Source organism: Strongyloides ratti (assembly GCF_001040885.1).
Source record: "Strongyloides ratti genome assembly S_ratti_ED321, chromosome : 2".
Taxonomy (NCBI): Eukaryota; Metazoa; Nematoda; class Chromadorea; order Rhabditida; family Strongyloididae; genus Strongyloides; species Strongyloides ratti.
The window spans coordinates 16,064,341-16,082,588 of NC_037308.1; the positions used below are offsets into that span (position 1 = coordinate 16,064,341).

Sequence of the window (18,248 nt, forward strand, 5' to 3'; positions counted from 1 at the left end):
AATTATTAGAAGGATTTTACAATAGACAAAAATTTGATATGCTTGTCGATTATAGCTGATTAACATCAAGGTTAAAAAATGTTAGATACAACTGAAAATTTATTTTTTAAATACATTTTCATCTCTGATAACAACTCATCACAACTCTTCAAATTTTAATTCAGATATAATCTTTATTATAATTAAAATTTCTATTTTTTTCAAAAACAGCCAAATGACTATAATCTTATTTTTAAATTATAAAAAGAATATTTTTTTAGTATTTAAACTTAAAGCCAATTTGGAAATATTAGAAATGTTGTGATTTTATGGAAACAATGAAGATATTACTATAGAAACAGTTTTTTTTGTAATAACTTATAAAGTGAATCGAAAAAAACAAGTGTTATGGATTTCTTATAAGTTTTAACTGATTTATAAAAAAGAGAAAACAATGAATAATTAGAAAAAATTTCCACCTTTTTCTATATCTTGTTTCAAAATTAAAATATATACAAACGAATTTCTGGAATCAACTACTATTCATTTTTCATATAGAGTCTACGTTTATACCATTTTTATATCTTTAATAGTTATCGAGATATAAAAAATGATGACAATAAATTAAGCGCGCAAAAATATTTGACAATGCATCTCAGGAACGGTTGAATTTTAGAAAATATTTTCAACGTAGACTATAGCTCAAATGTTTCAAGAAGACTAGCGCATCTAGTTTCATGTTTCTAGGAGCTCATTTACTTGAGTTATGAGTTTCATGCTTGAAACTTTTTCAAGATACATTTTTCATCATATCTTGAGATCGAGAAGAGGTACAAAGATGAGACTACGTTTAATCGACTTCTCGCAAAAAAATGATCTAGAATAGTTTGTTTAATTTTCATATTTCCAACTTTATCATGGAAGTCGGATTTTTTCAAAAAATATTCCCCAGTTTCGCCTCTAACTTTGACTCATCACAACTCCTCAAGTTTTGATTCTGATATAGCCTTGATTATATTTAAAATTTATGATTTTCCAAGGACTATCAGATGAGTATAGTTTCATTTCGAAATTTGAAAAAAAGTTATTTTTTTAGTACTTATGCTGAAGGTCAAGTTGGAAATATTTGGACCAAATATGAATTTCAGTTAAAATCGAATATATTTTTACACAAACAAGTTATTCTGCACCAATTTTTAAAAAATAATCGAATGAAACTAATCTCATAGTAATCTGATAATTTTCAGGTGAGATATTGAAAAGTCAGGAACAATGAATATTTAGAAAAAATTTCCGCCTTTTGTTGTATCTCGCTTAAAAATACAGGTATTAACAAACGAATTTCTGGAATCAACTACTAATCAGTTTTCATTTAGGGTCTACGTTCAAAAAATTTTTATATCTCCAACAGTTGCTAAGATATAAAAAATGATGACAAAAGAATTGGGCGCGCAAAAATACCCGACAATGTATCTCAAGAACGATTGAAATTTAGAAAATATTCTCAACGTAGACTATAGCTCAAATGTTTCAAGAAGACTAGCGCATCTAGTTTCATGTTTCTAGGAGCTCATTTACTTGAGTTATGAGTTTCATGCTTGAAACTTTTTCAAGATACATTTTGTCTCATATCTTGAGATCGAGAAGAGGTACAAAGATGAGACTACGTTTAATCGACTTCTCGCAAAAAAATGATCTAGAATAGTTTGTTTAATTTTCATATTTCCAACTTCATCATGGAAGTCGGATTTTTTCAAAAAATATTCCACATTTTCGCCTCTAATTTTGGCTCATCACAACTCCTCAAGTTTTGTTTCTGATATAGTCTTGATTATATTTAAAATTCACGATTTTTCAAGGACTATCAGATGAGTATAGTTTCATTTCGAAATTTGAAAAAAAGTTATTTTTTTAGTACTTATGCTGAAGATCAAGTTTGAAATATTTGGACCAAATATAAATCTCAGTTAAAATCGACTATATTTTTACACAAACAAGTTATTCTACACCAATTTTTAAAAAATAATCGAATGAAACTAATCTCATAGTAATCTGATAATTTTCAGGTGAGTTATTGAAATGTCAGGAACAATGAATATTTAGAAAAAATTTCCGCCTTTTGTTGTATCTCGCTTCAAAATACAGGTATTAACAAACGAATTTCTGGAATCAACTACTAATCAGTTTTTATTTAGGGTCTACGTTTAAAAAATTTTTATATCTCCAACAGTTGCTAAGATATAAAAAATGATGACAAAAGAATTGGGCGCGCAAAAATACCCAACAATGTATCTCAAGAACGATTAAAATTTAAAAAATATTTTCAACGTAGACTATAGCTTAAAAGTCTTAAGAAGTCCAGCGCATCTAGTCTCATGCTTCTAGGTGCTTATATACTTGAGTTATGAGTTTCAGACTTGAAACTTTTTAAAAATACATTTTTCACTATATCTTGAGATCAAGAAGAGATACAAAGATGAGACTACGTTTAATCGACTTCTCGCAAAAAAATGATCTATAATAGTTTGTTTAATTTTCATATTTCCAACTTTATCATGGAAGTCGGATTTTTTCAAAAAATATTCCCCATTTTCGCCTCTAACTTTGACTCATCACAACTCTTCAAGTTTTGTTTCTGATATAGCCTTGATTATATTTAAAATTCATGATTTTTCAAGGGCTATCAGATGAGTATAGTTTCATTTCGAAATTTGAAAAAAAGTTATTTTTTTATTGCTTATGTTGAAAATCAAAATGTTGATACTTGGACCAATTATGAATCTCGCTATATTTTTACAAAACAAGTTTTTATTGACCAACGTTTTATTAGCAATTTAATGAAACTAGTTTTAAAGCAATGTGATAAATTTCAGCTGAATTATTGAAAAGTCAGGAACATTGAATATTTTTAAAAAGGTTTCACCATTTTGTTATATCTTGCTTCAAAATAGATATATTTAAAACAATTTTTTGGATTTGACTTTTTATCAGTTTTTGATATAAATTTTATATTCATACTATTTTTATATCTTCAACATTTTTTGAATTGAAACAAATATTGACAGTGAAGTGAGCAAGCATAAGAGCCAAAAGATGTATTTCAAGAAAGGTTTAAATTTTAAAAATATTTACAACATGAACTACATTTGAAAATTAAAAATATTAGCACATTTAGTTTTTTGGTTTTAGGTGTTTATTTACTTGAGTTTCAAATTTTGTACTTCGAATTTTTCTAAAAAACATTTTTTGTCTTATCACAAAATTGAGAACTTTTATGAAAAAAGGTTAAATTCAATCAATTTGTTGTATTAAAGCTTTTGAAAATATTTACATAAAAAAAATATTTAGTAGATTTATAAATATTATTTTTTAATAAAAAGAAATAAAATATAATTGTAAATTTAAAAGTAATTATATTAATGTATAATGTTTTTATTATTAAATTCTATTATTCAAATTAATATTTGTTAAATTTATACATTCTTTTGGAAACTCAAAATCAAATTCAATAAAGTCATAGTAATAAATTGAACATACTTTTTGCAACAAAAAAGGATCATTATATAGTGCATCTTTGTAAATTGTAGTTTCATTTTTTGATAGAGTCATATGTTGTGTTTTAAATTTATGAATTTTTTTATTAATAAAACTTAAAGCATGTTGATTAACATTATTTTTCTTAAGAAATTCATTAATGTTTTTAGAGTAAGTATTTCTATCTGAAGAGTTATATTTAATATAAGTGAATAAATGATTTAATTTATAATATTCACAACTCCTAAATTTATTTATTTTAAAAATTTTGATATATAAAGGAAACATACCATGTCTGAGGATAAAAATGATAAATGTATTCATTTTCTTTATTATTTTCTAGATAAAAATTATTGTTAAAAGTTTCCCATAATTTATTTTCAAGTACATTTACAAAACAAGTAATGTTTTTATCACATCCATAACAATAATGTTCATTTGTAATTGTAGTTCCATAATAACACAAATGCATAAATCCACTAATTAATCTTTCAATAGGATTTCTGACTAATCTTATAAAATTATTTGTTTCTAAAATTTTTTCAAAATTTTTTTCTCCATAAGTATGCTCAAAATATTCTAAATTATTATAAAAATTATAATTTTTATTACAAGTTGTAAAGTCTTTTGGTTTTCTTTTGTTGTTTCTTTTACTTAAATAGCAGAAAATCATTTTTGTAATGGTACTTCCTGTTTTACCAGTGAAACAAATACCTATTTTTAATCTTGGTATAAAAAAATATTTTACAATTTTTTTTGACAATGTTTTATTAATTATTGGAAGTGGTTGAAGATATTTTAAATAATTGTCAATTGTAATAACAGAATTATTTTTTTTATATTCTATAGCATTTATTAGTAGATATGACAAAGTAAATGAAATTAAACAAATAATAATAAGTTTAGGAATATGCAACATTTTAATGATTATTATAATTTAACTTAATTATTTAAAATTAATGATAATGAAATATTGTATAAAAGTTTATATAGTTAAATGAGAGGTTGGACATTAACAATTATTTTATGTAATTATATTCTTATACAATTTAGCTTATCTTGTTTAAATAAATTTTTTTGAAATTGAATGATTTATTTATTATTATATGATTTATAAAAAAAAAACTTATAAGCTTTAAATTTTAAATTTCTTTTTGGTTATTTAATTAAAAGTAATAAAATGTTTTTTAGATTAATTATCCAATTAAAATATTTAAAGCTAAATTAATAGTTTCAGAATCAAAAACTATCTTTTAATTTTTATTATAGTAGTAAATTGTTATATTATAATATTGTTTTATTATAAATTAATAAAACTTTTTAAAGTAACTTTTATATTGCTTAGTAAAGTTAAAAAAAACAACTGCTAATCATTTATTAATAACGTTTGATTAATTAAAAAAATAATAAAAAATTATAAATGTTATTTTCTATTATGTAAATATTTTTATAATATTTGTAAATACATTTAAAAATTAAAATAATTTACTAAGATATAAATAATTAAACTTGATTTAAAAGTTTTTCAAATAAAGCAAGTATATTATTTTATGATAAATGTTGTATTATAATGTTAATTTTTTATGTCAAAACACATTAGAATCCATTTTAATTTATATAAAAAACTAATTGAAAATTGAACATTTACATTAATAATTATTTTTATAACAGATTATATAAAAAAAAGTTTTGTTTTTAATTGTATATAAAAATAAAAAAATTAAATTATGTGATATAAAATATTTTTTTATAAATTAAATATCAATTAAGTAACATTATTGTATTATTTTACATATATTAAACTTTTTAAATTTTATTAAATTTTTTTTTTCATCATAAAATATTAACAATATTTTTAATTAACCAACTTGATATTACAGATGAATGAACTATTAAAAAATTTAACCTGATAGATTATATTTTTTATTAATATTCAATAATTTTATATCCATCTTAAAATTATTCTAGTTTAAAATGTAAATAATTATCATTTTTTACCTACAACTAACTATTAATTTTATCATTCTTATTTTGTACATTATTATTAGTTGTGAAATATTTATAATAATAAAAAGAAAACTTATTTATTTTTTTTATATTTTAAAGTACTTTTTAACAATTGACTTTTGATATTTTAATTAGAATTTAATATACACAAATTCTCTAGATGATTTACAGGCAAAATATATTTACATATTTAAATAAATAAAATAATTGAATAATTCTTCAAGGTTTTTATTGACATTTTCTTAAAAAATGAAATTTATTCTATTCTTAGAAAAAGTTTTTGAATAATATTAGTTTTCATATATGATATAAAACAATTTTTAACATTTAACTATTTGTACAAAAAGAGTTAAATAAAAATAATATTTTCTAAATGGTATAAATATAGAAAAAAAAATTTAACATATTCTTTTTTTTATATATAAATAATCAATTACTAAATTTAATATGATACATACGATATTCAATTGAAAAAATTTTCAATAAAAGATGTCGAGATAAATACAAGTTAATTACACTCATTATCCTTTATTGAAACCTCAATTATTTTTATTTATAATTTTTTACAAAATTGATTAAAAATATATGTTTCTATTTAACATTAAAAAATAAATATTTATTCATATGTATATTTGTAAAACATATGTGTTAAATATTTTTGTATCAACAACTTTTTTTTTTCTACAGAAGAATATAATATATTATGCAAAATTAGGTACTTGTTATAAAATTTATTTTTGAAAAATATATTGAGATATTATATATTTTAAAAATGCTATTATAGAAACATTAAATAGTTAATTAAAAATTTATTTATTTTATAAATAGTATAATAATAATATGACATATAATTATTTTTATCTATCGTCTTTACATTTGTATAAATATAACTTTTATCCTTTATATTTTTTAAAATATATATGTTATTGTCATTATTTAAACAATATTTTTTAATATAAAACGTAAAATATAATTTTTTTTAATTCTATTTCATTTTATATAACTAAAAAAACAAAAGTTGTTTGTCAATAATTGTAATAAATTTAATTAAAACTAGACATTTAAAGTACAAAATTTGAGTTAACGGCATTGTTTCGAATAAAAATTTTTTATATTATTTTTAAGTCATTTTAAAAAATTTATTGTAATAACTATTAATAATCTTTTAAATATGTTAAAATATTATAAAAAATTAATTATAAATTAGTATAATTTTCCAAGAAATCCAAAAATAAGTAAATTGTCCTTGTAAACATTTTATATTTATTTGCCTTTTTGTTAACAAGTTTTAACTATATATATATATATATTATTATTTGTAAATAAATGTTATATTTTTAGTCTATCATTACTAATACTATTCAAAATATATATATATATATATATATATGTTACTTTCAGCCACACTTTTTTAACCAATTTTCAACTAATATAAAACAACCAAAAATAAATAATACTAAATATATCTTTTACTATATAAACTGATTAGTGTTTGGTATGACAAAAATCATTAAATACATGATTATATTAAAATCTAACAATAATTCATTTTTCGATGCAATCATCTATTTGATAATATAAAAGAAGAGATATAACTTTTATTTTATACATTTTAACAATAAATCATACTGTAAAATGAAGACATACTTTAGTTAGTTTTATTAATTACATACATCAAGTTGTTTTATTAAAATAGCTACAAAAAATAAAGACTATAGATCATCAACATATTTCATTCACAGTATTTCTACTTCCGATTTAAATTTAGTAAAAAAAAAATTTTTTTTTAATTAAATTACTACGATCCATAGAGACGTCATCATACTTTTTAAGTAATTAAAAAAAAATTATAATATTTATTATTGCATGTGATATTAGTGTGATTGTAAATTTTTATTAACAAAGTATTTTTATTGATAAAAAAATATATTAGAAAAAAAAAGTTTAGTTACAATTAAATATAAGTTGTGTTAAAAAAAATAAAAGAAATATATTTATTCACATTCTTTTTTATGTGAATACTTGAATGTATTTATAATATTAATGTTTATTTATTCTTTCATACAATTCACCTTAAAATATTCTTATTTGTCAATTATTATTTATTAAATACAATACTTTTTACAAATTTGGATAAAAGAAAATTCATGATTTTTATAATAAAAAAAAGTATTATCATAAAATTTGACAATTTTCTAATTATATTTACATAAATTCGTTAATCTTTGCATCATTAATGTTTAATGTTTTTATAACATTGATACATAAAAGTAATTAAGTTAAAGAAAAAAAAAATTTTTATTTTTGATAGGTTAAAGTTTATCATTTAAATACTACTGTTAAATTTATTTATATAAATATTTATAAATATTTACTAACTTTTAGTTTTATAAAAAAGGAAGTTAAATAATAGGTAATCTAAAATGGTGCATTCAGTACTTTCTTATATTTAATCGAAATTTTTTCATCCAAGGTTATATTATTCTAAAAATACCCTATCTTTCTATTATATTTGAGATATTAAATTATACATAATTATATGTAAAAAAAAAAAGAAAAAATGTCGTTAAATCTATGAATGTATGTGATTGATTTTATGGAAAATTATATATATATAGGAGTGTCAATTTTAAATTGAAAAAAAAATATATAAAATATAGTAAATTTTAATTTTTAAGCGTTTACCCCTTTTTATAATATATTACATGCCTATAAATATATATATATATATAGACATATTTCTTGAATTATCCCACCTATTTCTTTCAAATTATTTTAATATAAAATAGCAAATTATATAATATAAATTGATCTTAGTAATTTCATATTTTTAATTAAACTAACACTTTTAGTATTAAATAATATTTATATAGATAATAACTTATAAAATGAAATTTTTTTTCCTATTTTATACAAACCGTTTAGGTAATAAATATTTCTATTTTTAAAATTATATTTTTATGTCTTATCATACAGGTATTCTTTTACTTGTTATTATTATTATCATTAATTTTTTTTTATTATTAGCATTCATATTATGTACTCTTGTTTGATTAATGTATTTAAGGAAAAAAAAACAGGTTAAGATTCTAAATATTTTTATTTGGTAATTTAATTAATATATTAATGTAATGCATTGATAATAGTATTTTTTTTTTTTAATTTTAATATTTAACGACGTATGAGAGCACAATGTTATTAGTTTTTATTTTGGTATTAAAAAAAAGATAATTTATTATGATTATTGCAGTAATGGATGAACCATTAATGCCAACATCACAAGATCGTAGTGATTCAGAAAATGAACATTCACGTTTTCAAGTTAATCGTGTCCGTTCTGAAGAATTGACAAATAGAGGTTCAAAAGATATGAATTGTATTGTTGATATTAAAGAAAATGAGTTAAAAGAGGAAGAAGAAGAAGAAGATAGCATTGATTTTACTGATAAAAGAAGTCAAACTGAAACATGGAAACAATTTTTTTCAAGTAAATTTTTTTTTCCACTTAATTAATAATAATTTTTTTTTAATTTTTATTTTTAGGACATCGTAAAAATATTTTTAATTTTTTTATTGAAGATTGGGGAATATCTGCTATGTTAGGTATTATAACAGCTATTTTATCTATTTCACTTGATGTTGGTATAGAATATTTATTACATTGTAAGTTTAAATATTGAAATATAATTAATATTAATTAAAATATTTATTCTATTTTTAGTAAAAGTTATGATTTATGATAATGCTCTTTCACATGATGCATCATTAGCCTTTTTCTCTTGGGTTTTTTATGTAACTGCTCTTATAACTATTGCTTCATTGTTTTGTCAGTATGTCTCAAAACAAGCAATTGGTTCTGGTATTCCTGAAGTTAAAGTTATTATGAATGGTTTTGATTTACCAAATTATTTAACTTTTAAAACATTAATATCAAAAACAGTTGGTCTTTTATTTACATTAGGAAGTGGTTTTCCTGTTGGTAAAGAAGGTCCATTTGTTCATATGGGAGCAATTGTTGGAGCATTATTAATGAAATGTACACATGCATTAAAACAATTAGGATTTTATGATAATTTTGAAGGTCGTAAAATTGAAATTTTATCATCTGGTTGTGCTGTAGGTATTGCATGTACTTTTAGTGCACCAGCTGGTGCTGTTTTATATGGTATTGAATCTACTCATAAATATTTTGCTGTTAAAAATTATTGGAGAGCATTCTTTGCTACAACATGTAGTGCTTTAGTTTTTAGATTTGCAAATGCAGCAATAATACCACCACATATTGCTGGAACAATAACAGCATACTATCAAACATATTTTCCTAATGAAGTTTTTCTTGTTGAAGAGTTACCAGTTTTTGCTTTAATTGGTGTTTTATCAGGTATTTTTGGAGCATTATTTGTTTATATTAATAGACAAATATGTGTATTTAAAATGAAAAACAAAATCTTTAAAAAAATTTTTGGTGATAATAATACTATTAAGTTTACTGTTTTTATGGCTATTGTTGTTGGTTTAATTACTTATCCTGAAGGTTTTGGTAGTTTGATTGCTGGAAAATTATCATATCGTGAAACTTTAGCTGATTTTATATCTAATTGTTCAATGACTATTTCATATAATGGTACTGATAGAGGATGTAATATGGATATTATTAATCGTTGGAGTAGTTCTGATTATTTTATAAGACAAGATGATTTATATGAAACAAATCCAAATGTTATTCAAACATTATTAGGTTATTTAATAATTAATTATTTTCTTGTTGCAATTTGTATTACATTAGCTATACCAGCTGGTATTTTTGTTCCTAGTTTTGTTATTGGAGCATGTGGTGGTAGAATTATTGGTGAAATGATGGCTCTTCTATTTCCAGAAGGTATCCGTGGACTTGGTGCACCACAAATATATCCTGGTTTATATGCTGTTGTTGGAGCTGCTGCATATACAGGTTCTGTTACACATTCACTTTCTATTGCTGTTATTGTTTGTGAGACAACTGGTCAATTATCACCATTACTTCCTGTATTAATTGCTTTGATGGTTGGAAATGCTATTTCATCATTTCTTCAACCATCTATTTATGAATCAATTATTATTATTAAAAAATATCCACATTTAGCTGAACTTCCACCATCTAGAATTTCTGTACATACAATGAAAATTGATAAAATTATGATAAAAGATGTTGTATGTATAACAAAATCAACAACATATGGACAATTAAGAGAAATTTTACGTGAAACATCACATTTACGTTCATATCCAATTGTTACTGATATGGAAAATAAAATTCTTCTTGGTTCAGTATCAAGAAAATATTTAATTTTTCATTTTAATAGTAATTGTGGATTTGAACCATCAATTATAACAGAAAAAAGAAAATCAAGAACAGCATCTGAATTATTTGGTGGATATAGAAGAAATTCTGGAACACCAAATAATATTCTTAATGATCGATCATTAAATGGATCACATTTATTATCAATTTCACCATTACATAATGATAATTCACATGGTATAAGATCACCATTAGCACCATTAATAAGAAGACATCAGGAAGAAAATAGTGTAACAAATAATTTAACTATTGTTGATCAACTTTTACAATTAAGAAAACCAATAAATATTGAAGAAGTTGCTATTGATCCAGCTCCATTTCAAATGGTTCTTGGAACATCACTATATAAAGTTCATACATTATTTTCACTTCTTGGTTTAAATCATTCATATGTTACTCATCATGGTCGTCTTGTTGGTGTTGTATCACTTAGAGAATTAAGACAAGCATTAGCACATGTTTATACACGTGGTGCTGTTGCTCCAACACGTAAAAAGAAAACAAAAGAATATGAATTGGTTTCAAGGACTGAACCTAATGATTCAACAACTACAAACTTAAATACTGGTCAAGAAGAGGTTGAAAAAAAAGATAAGACGAAGGATAAAAAAAAGGAAGATAATGATAATGAAGAAACAAAAAGTTTATTAGATTAAATATAAAAAAAAAGTGTTGTTTTGTATTATAACGGGTTGTTATAACATGCGACTCTTGTTATTATCAATGTAAATAAATAATAAAAATAATATTTTGCACATCAATCTATCATTTCTTTTTGATATACTTTTTTTTTGAAAGTAACTTTATGAATTATATTCTTTTCCAAAATGTATATACTTTGGTTTTATTTTATCAGCCAAATTACAGTGATTATCATAAATAAATTGATTATACCTATTTTTAAATAATCATTTTATACATTTATTGAAACAATTAATTGTTATAATATATTTATACAATTTTTTATTATAACCCATATTTCTAAAATTGAAATATAACATTTTTATGTTGTAGAGATATATGTACAATAATATATATATATATATATATATAACATTTGAATAATTAAAATTTTCTTGAAAAAATTATAACAAAAAAGTAAATTGACAAATTTTAAAAAAATATTTTTTATTTAAAATACATAAGTTTATGTAAACAATTTTCAATTACTTGTATCAATTATTCTTGTGCCAGATCAGAAGTAGATAATTTTTAACAACTAATATTAATTAAGATACATTAATACATTAAATAATTAACAAAAAGACAAATTTTATATTCTATATTAATAATTTTATTATTAAAGTATTAAATTTTATATAAATATGATTTCATAACAAAAAATAAACTTTATCATAATCATAGATATTGTCACATAATTAAAAAAAAGATTTATTTTAATAAATATATCAATACAAATAGAATATTAGGTATTATTAAAACATCATTTTTTCTATATACATTAATGAATCATTAATAGAAGGAAAAATATCATCGCTTAATATTATTTCATCTTTTAATTTACCTAATAATGTTAAAATTTCTTCTGAAAAATTACAAAATAATAATGTTATTTTATAATTTATTGATTCATCCTTAATTTTCTTTAATGAATCAAGTCCCATTGAATCTATATAATTGATTGAAGAACAATCTAAAATAAAATAATAAGGAATTTTTTTTTTCTCATTTAATTTATTAAATATTATTTCTTTTTCATCAACTTTTATTTCAACAAGTGAATCAGCATTCCTTCTCAAATTTATTTCATCAAATTTTTCAATAATTTTTTCTGTAAAAGAAGGTGCATTTGCAAAATGGAGAGGTTTATCAAATTTATAAATATTAATATTTCCTTTTTGTGCTTGAATATTTTTATAACTATCTAGTGATTTAAAATAAACATTATCTTTATCTGAACCTAATTCTGTTAATTGAACTATTTGTTCTCTTATAACAACTGTTAAAATTACAAATCCTAATGATATAATTAGGCCTAAGGTTACTGTACCAAAAACTGTTGTTATAAATGAAACAATCCATATAATCTAAAAATGATATAAAATTTTAACTTTTTTTTTAATAACTTACAAAATCAAATTTATTAATATTCCATAAATGTTTAAGATCTTTAAATTGTAAAAATAAAGTTTTTAAACCAACCATAACAATTGAAGCTAAAATACATAAAGGAAGAGGTTCTAAATATTTTCCAATCCAAATAATAACAACAAAAAGTAGTGATGTTGAAAATAAAACATTTAATTGTGATTTGACACCTGTTGCTTCAAGAACTGAAGATCTTGAGAGTGAAGCACCAGTTGGATATACAGGAAAGAAACAACTTAAAAGACACATAAAACTACATGCATACATTTCTTGTCTTGTATCAACATGATATTTATGTTTTCTAGCAAATAATTTTGCCATTGAAATAACAAGAATGTAGCAGACAATTGCAATTGAAATACAATCAGTAAACACCAGTGGAATTAATTTAAAATTTGGTAATTTTGGCATTGGAAATGATTGAGGAATATTATCAACTATATTTATATTATAATTTTCTTTAAAATTAAATATACTTGATAATATTGTTGTTATGATAACTAAAATTAATTCAAATGGTATTGGTATTGAGGTGTATTTTTTAATACGAGGTGATATTATTTCTTTACCAATAACCAAAAATATTATAGCAATTATTGTTAATCCTAAGTTTATTAAATTTGTTTTATATATATTTTTGATTATATCACGTAACATAAATACTAACATTCCAATATCTGAATATTTTGGTATTTTATAGCCAAAAACTTTACTCAATTGTGACATAAAAACATGGCATGCTGATCCTGTTGTAAAACCTGAAATTAATGCATCGGACATGTATGTTGCAATAAAATTTAGCCTTAATATTCCCATTATAAGTTGTATACTTCCAACAGTAAAAGCTATTGTACTAATAAGTTCTATAATATCAATATTTTCTTCATCACCATTATTGGATGAATATTTTGCCGTAACAGCACCAGTCATCATAGATACAACAGCAAAAACACCAATAGCAATATGTTTTGAGGTTCCAAAAAACATATAAATAATTGCAGCAAAAAATGTTGAATATAATCCATAAATAGGTGAGACACCAGCTAATGAACTATATGCCATACTTTGTGGTACAGCCATTATTCCACTTGTCAAACCAGCAATCATATCACCATGAAAATATTCATTAAATTTATACTTAGGTAACCATGAAATAATTGGTAAAAATGATAACATTCGATCTGGTGTATTTTTTATAAAAATTTTTAACTTTTCAAAAATTTTTTGTTTAGAAATTTTTTTAATCAAATCATTTTCTGTATTAATTTTTCCAAATTTACCATTAAATTCATCCTGATTCATTTTACTTTTACTCTAAAAAAAAATAAAGTTTGATAATTATATATAATATTTTAATGATAAAAAAAAATATTAAAATTTGAAAAAAAAATTTTAAAGTTTTTATAATAAAAATAAATTAAATGTTGTGGTTGTTTTTACACAAATATTATTTATAGTAATTCTTTTACTCTCAAATATTAGTTACGCAATTAAAAAAAAAGTAAATGTTGTTTTTTATGATTAATAAAACTTTCCAATCAGTAATTATGTATTTATTTACAAAAATATAAATATATATTTAATACAAATAATAATTTGAACAATTATTTTGAAAGTTTTATGTTTGATTAAAATTAAATAACTATGAAAAATTAATAATAATGTGTACCTGGATTATTATATTTATAGCTTTTTTTTAAATATAAAAAAAAGTAAAAATTGAAGAGTAGATAATTAATTTTATGTTTAATTAAATTAAAAAAAGCAGAAATATGTAACCTATTAATAAGTCATTAAAGGAATAGTAAAAGTTTTAGTAAGAAAAATAAAAGTTTAATATTGGAACAGTTTTGTATTTAAACTATTTTGGTGATTCATATATAAATATATTTAAAATAATTATTATGAAGTAATTAAAAATGACATACATTTAAGATTGCATCATAATTTTTTTTCAAGAATTCTGACTTTTAGATTATTCTAATTTTATTGTAATATTACTTCTTTAAATAGAAAAAAATTATTTATTGAAAAACAAATTTATTTAACGAATAGGTTAATGTTTTAATACTTATATAATATAAAAAAAATATAATTATTTTGACTAAATATATTTAACCATTTTGGAATGTTCAAATAAATAATTTATTGTAATAAGAATAATGTTTTTAAAAATATTATAAAAATAATTATATATATCCAAATTTTTAAAATATTTAAATAAAAATAGTTGAAAAAAAAATTAAGAGAAAAAAAACTTTAAATTTATATATATATATATTTCTATATCTATGGAATATTTTCATAAAAATATAATACAATATCAGGAATGTACATATTTTGTCATATCATATTTAAAATTTTAACTCAATATATAAATTTTGTCCTCTTTTCTTCTCTTTTTTTTTGACAAGTTATCTCTAATGTATCCCTCATTGCTTATTTTAAATATTTAAATTAAAAATAATACATAAAAAAAAGTAATTAAACATTTTCATTGTATTAAGATATTTTAGTTATCATAGTTTATAAATGTTCTTTATTTTTTAAAAATGACACAATTGTATAAAAATCTTTTTTCAAATAAAAATTTTACTATACTATAGATGAAAATTTAACTTGACATTATAATATATCTTTCCATAAATAAAAATGTTTTTTTACTCTTTTTACGATTTAAGTAATATTTTTATAGAAAACAATTGAAAAAATAAATTTATATTTTTTTATAATTTTAGCATCTAATTTATTTTTGTTACTCTTTCATTTATTTCTTATCTTTAACCCTTTAATATAGAAACTATTAAATGACCGATAAGGATAAATGAGTCTCATGACTATTTGATACTGGGTTTGATAATTAAAAGAAAGTTTGGTATATATCAATTTTAAAAAATTTTATTCCAAAAATAAATTTTATAAGACAAATAGTAGAAATATAAAATTATTATATTATTTTTTTATGTCATTTAAAATTTAACATTTTTTTTTTAAAAAAAATAAATCATGTATAATTAAAATAAGAATAACATTATGTATCAAAAAGTTAAAATAATTAGTATAATAATAAATAATGGTAGTAATTTAATTTTATAAATTTTATATAAATTTTTAAAAACATTTGGTATAAGTAAAAAGTATAAACTATTATAATAATAATGAATAAATAAATATTCATTGAATATCAGTTTGCTAATCTTTAAAACTCATCCTTTTTGTTTATTTAAATCAAAACAATTTACCAAATCAAATAAAAAGTTAAAAACTTTTAAAACCTGTTTTTAAAATACCTATTTATTTGTATAATTTTATAAAATACCAAAATTAATAGTTTAAAATTAATTTTATAGGTATTTCTAACTTAAGAATTTTCATTTGTTTTCAAGAAAACTTTTATGAAATAATTAAATTACGTGTATTTTATAACAGGAAGTTGCTGTTCTTTTTTTATCATTTTAATGATAAATTTATAGTAGATCAAAAAATTATCTTTAATTTATTTGATTATTGTTGATTTGTAAAAATACTATGTTAAATTATTAGTTAATTGATAAATTAAAGTTTAAAAATAATTTATTAACTTGAATTAAATTAAGAATATAAATAAATAATAATAACTTACTGTCATAATTTTTTTAAAATTTTTTTATATGATTACAAAAATAGTAATAGTCCTTATTTAAAGTTACTTTTAATCTCTTAAAGAAAAAAATATTTTATAATTATTTTAAAAAATTTGTATAAAACATAAACAGAAGTAAAATGTTATTTCTAGAGGTTATAATAAATACTAAATAAAACAACATTTGTAAGAAATTTATTTATAAACTTCAATGATAATTTTATTTAAAAGTTCTTGTAAAATTACATTTTATAAACGTCATAATATATTACATACATCATATTTTTGATCTTCTAAAATAAGACATGTTTCTTTAAATTAAAATGTTATTAATCAACATAAATAATTTTTTTCAACAAAAAAGTACATATATATTAAAGATGATAAAAATAGTTATGTTGTAACAATAATATTGTGTATAACATAAATTTGCATAAAATTCAAACTTACTAATTGAAATTACTAATCATTAAGGTATGAACTTAATTGTTCTTTTTTTATCTGGTAAAAAAAAATTGCTACTATACAAGAAATAATTTTTCTTATCATAAAAGTTTTACCTTGTCTGTATTATTTTGATTAATGGTTGTCATATTTTTTTTAAAATTAATATTTCATTTTTAAGTTTTTTTTATAAAACTTTTTTTTATTTATTAGTAGTTACTATAAATATATGTAATAAAATATTTTTATATTTATTAATTATATCAATATATCATACTATTAATAAAAAAATTTATTATTAAATGTTATAACAATACTTTAAAGAATAATTTTAATTATTAAAAGCACAATTATAATTAACAATGTGATAAAAATAAATTATTATTATAAACATTACAATATAAAAAATAAATGAAACTTTTTTTTTAATTTGAAAGTTAAATATCTTAAATACATTTAATACCAAAATATACTTATTAATAATACTTCTTTTGTAAAAATTACATAAATTATTACTTTAATTTTATTTATATAAATAATTATCAGAATGTTTTTTTTTGTAATTACACTTATTCGATAATATAAAAATTAAAAAAAAAAATTTCTGTTAAAAAACAATAAAATATTTATTATCTTTTCAAAAATAAATATAATATTGTTATCTTTATTAATTAAAATTTATTTTTTGTACAAATCATAAGTCTTATAATTTTAATTAGCTTAATTAAGCATTTATATAAAAAAAATTAATATATTTGAAATTTCATAAATTTATTAGTAGTTTTAATAAACTCTTTATTTATTAATAATTGATAGTTTTTTATATATATAGAAAAATTTTTTATATTTCATTTAAAAATATTTATACAAAAATGTTTATTAAATTCTAAATATTTTATTGTTATTTTATAGTATATAATTTATTGTTCTTTCATTTTTTATTAAAAGTCATTTTAAATAAAACATTTATTGGTAATTAAATACATTATTAATATACTGTAATATCATGTAAAAATGTGAATTCAAAAATAATCTTAAAAAGTGCATATTTTAAATCTAAAATAAATTATTTTAAATTATTATTGTTATTATAGAAAATATAATTTCATTTTGTTATTAAAAAATTGAAATATATTACTTAAAAATTTGTTTAATAACTATATAATTTTTATTAAATTTTTAAAAAAAAAACTTTAAGTAATATAATTTATT

General features: G+C 19.8%; 3 protein-coding genes across 3 annotated transcripts; 1 reads left to right on the plus strand and 2 right to left on the minus strand.

The window, feature by feature from the left end:
- Positions 1 to 3,417: 3,417 nt before the first annotated feature.
- SRAE_2000507400 (Sulfotransferase family-containing protein) lies at positions 3,418 to 4,186 on the minus strand (the record flags this gene model as incomplete). The annotated part of the gene is made up of 2 exons (XM_024644039.1): positions 3,418 to 3,757; positions 3,804 to 4,186. 2 exons carry the CDS (start codon positions 4,184 to 4,186, stop codon positions 3,418 to 3,420), a joined length of 723 nt encoding a protein of 240 aa, XP_024509639.1.
- Positions 4,187 to 8,757: 4,571 nt separating this feature from the next.
- SRAE_2000507500 (CBS domain and Chloride channel, voltage gated family and Chloride channel, core domain-containing protein) lies at positions 8,758 to 11,517 on the plus strand (the record flags this gene model as incomplete). The annotated part of the gene is made up of 3 exons (XM_024644040.1): positions 8,758 to 9,007; positions 9,064 to 9,183; positions 9,242 to 11,517. The coding sequence occupies 3 exons, from the start codon at positions 8,758 to 8,760 to the stop codon at positions 11,515 to 11,517; spliced, it is 2,646 nt and encodes an 881-aa protein (XP_024509640.1).
- A 780-nt stretch (positions 11,518 to 12,297) lies between these two features.
- Positions 12,298 to 16,598, minus strand: SRAE_2000507600 (FI18412p1; the record flags this gene model as incomplete). Its single annotated transcript, XM_024644042.1, has 3 exons — positions 12,298 to 12,909; positions 12,953 to 14,284; positions 16,593 to 16,598. The coding sequence occupies 3 exons, from the start codon at positions 16,596 to 16,598 to the stop codon at positions 12,298 to 12,300; spliced, it is 1,950 nt and encodes a 649-aa protein (XP_024509641.1).
- Positions 16,599 to 18,248: the final 1,650 nt, after the last annotated feature.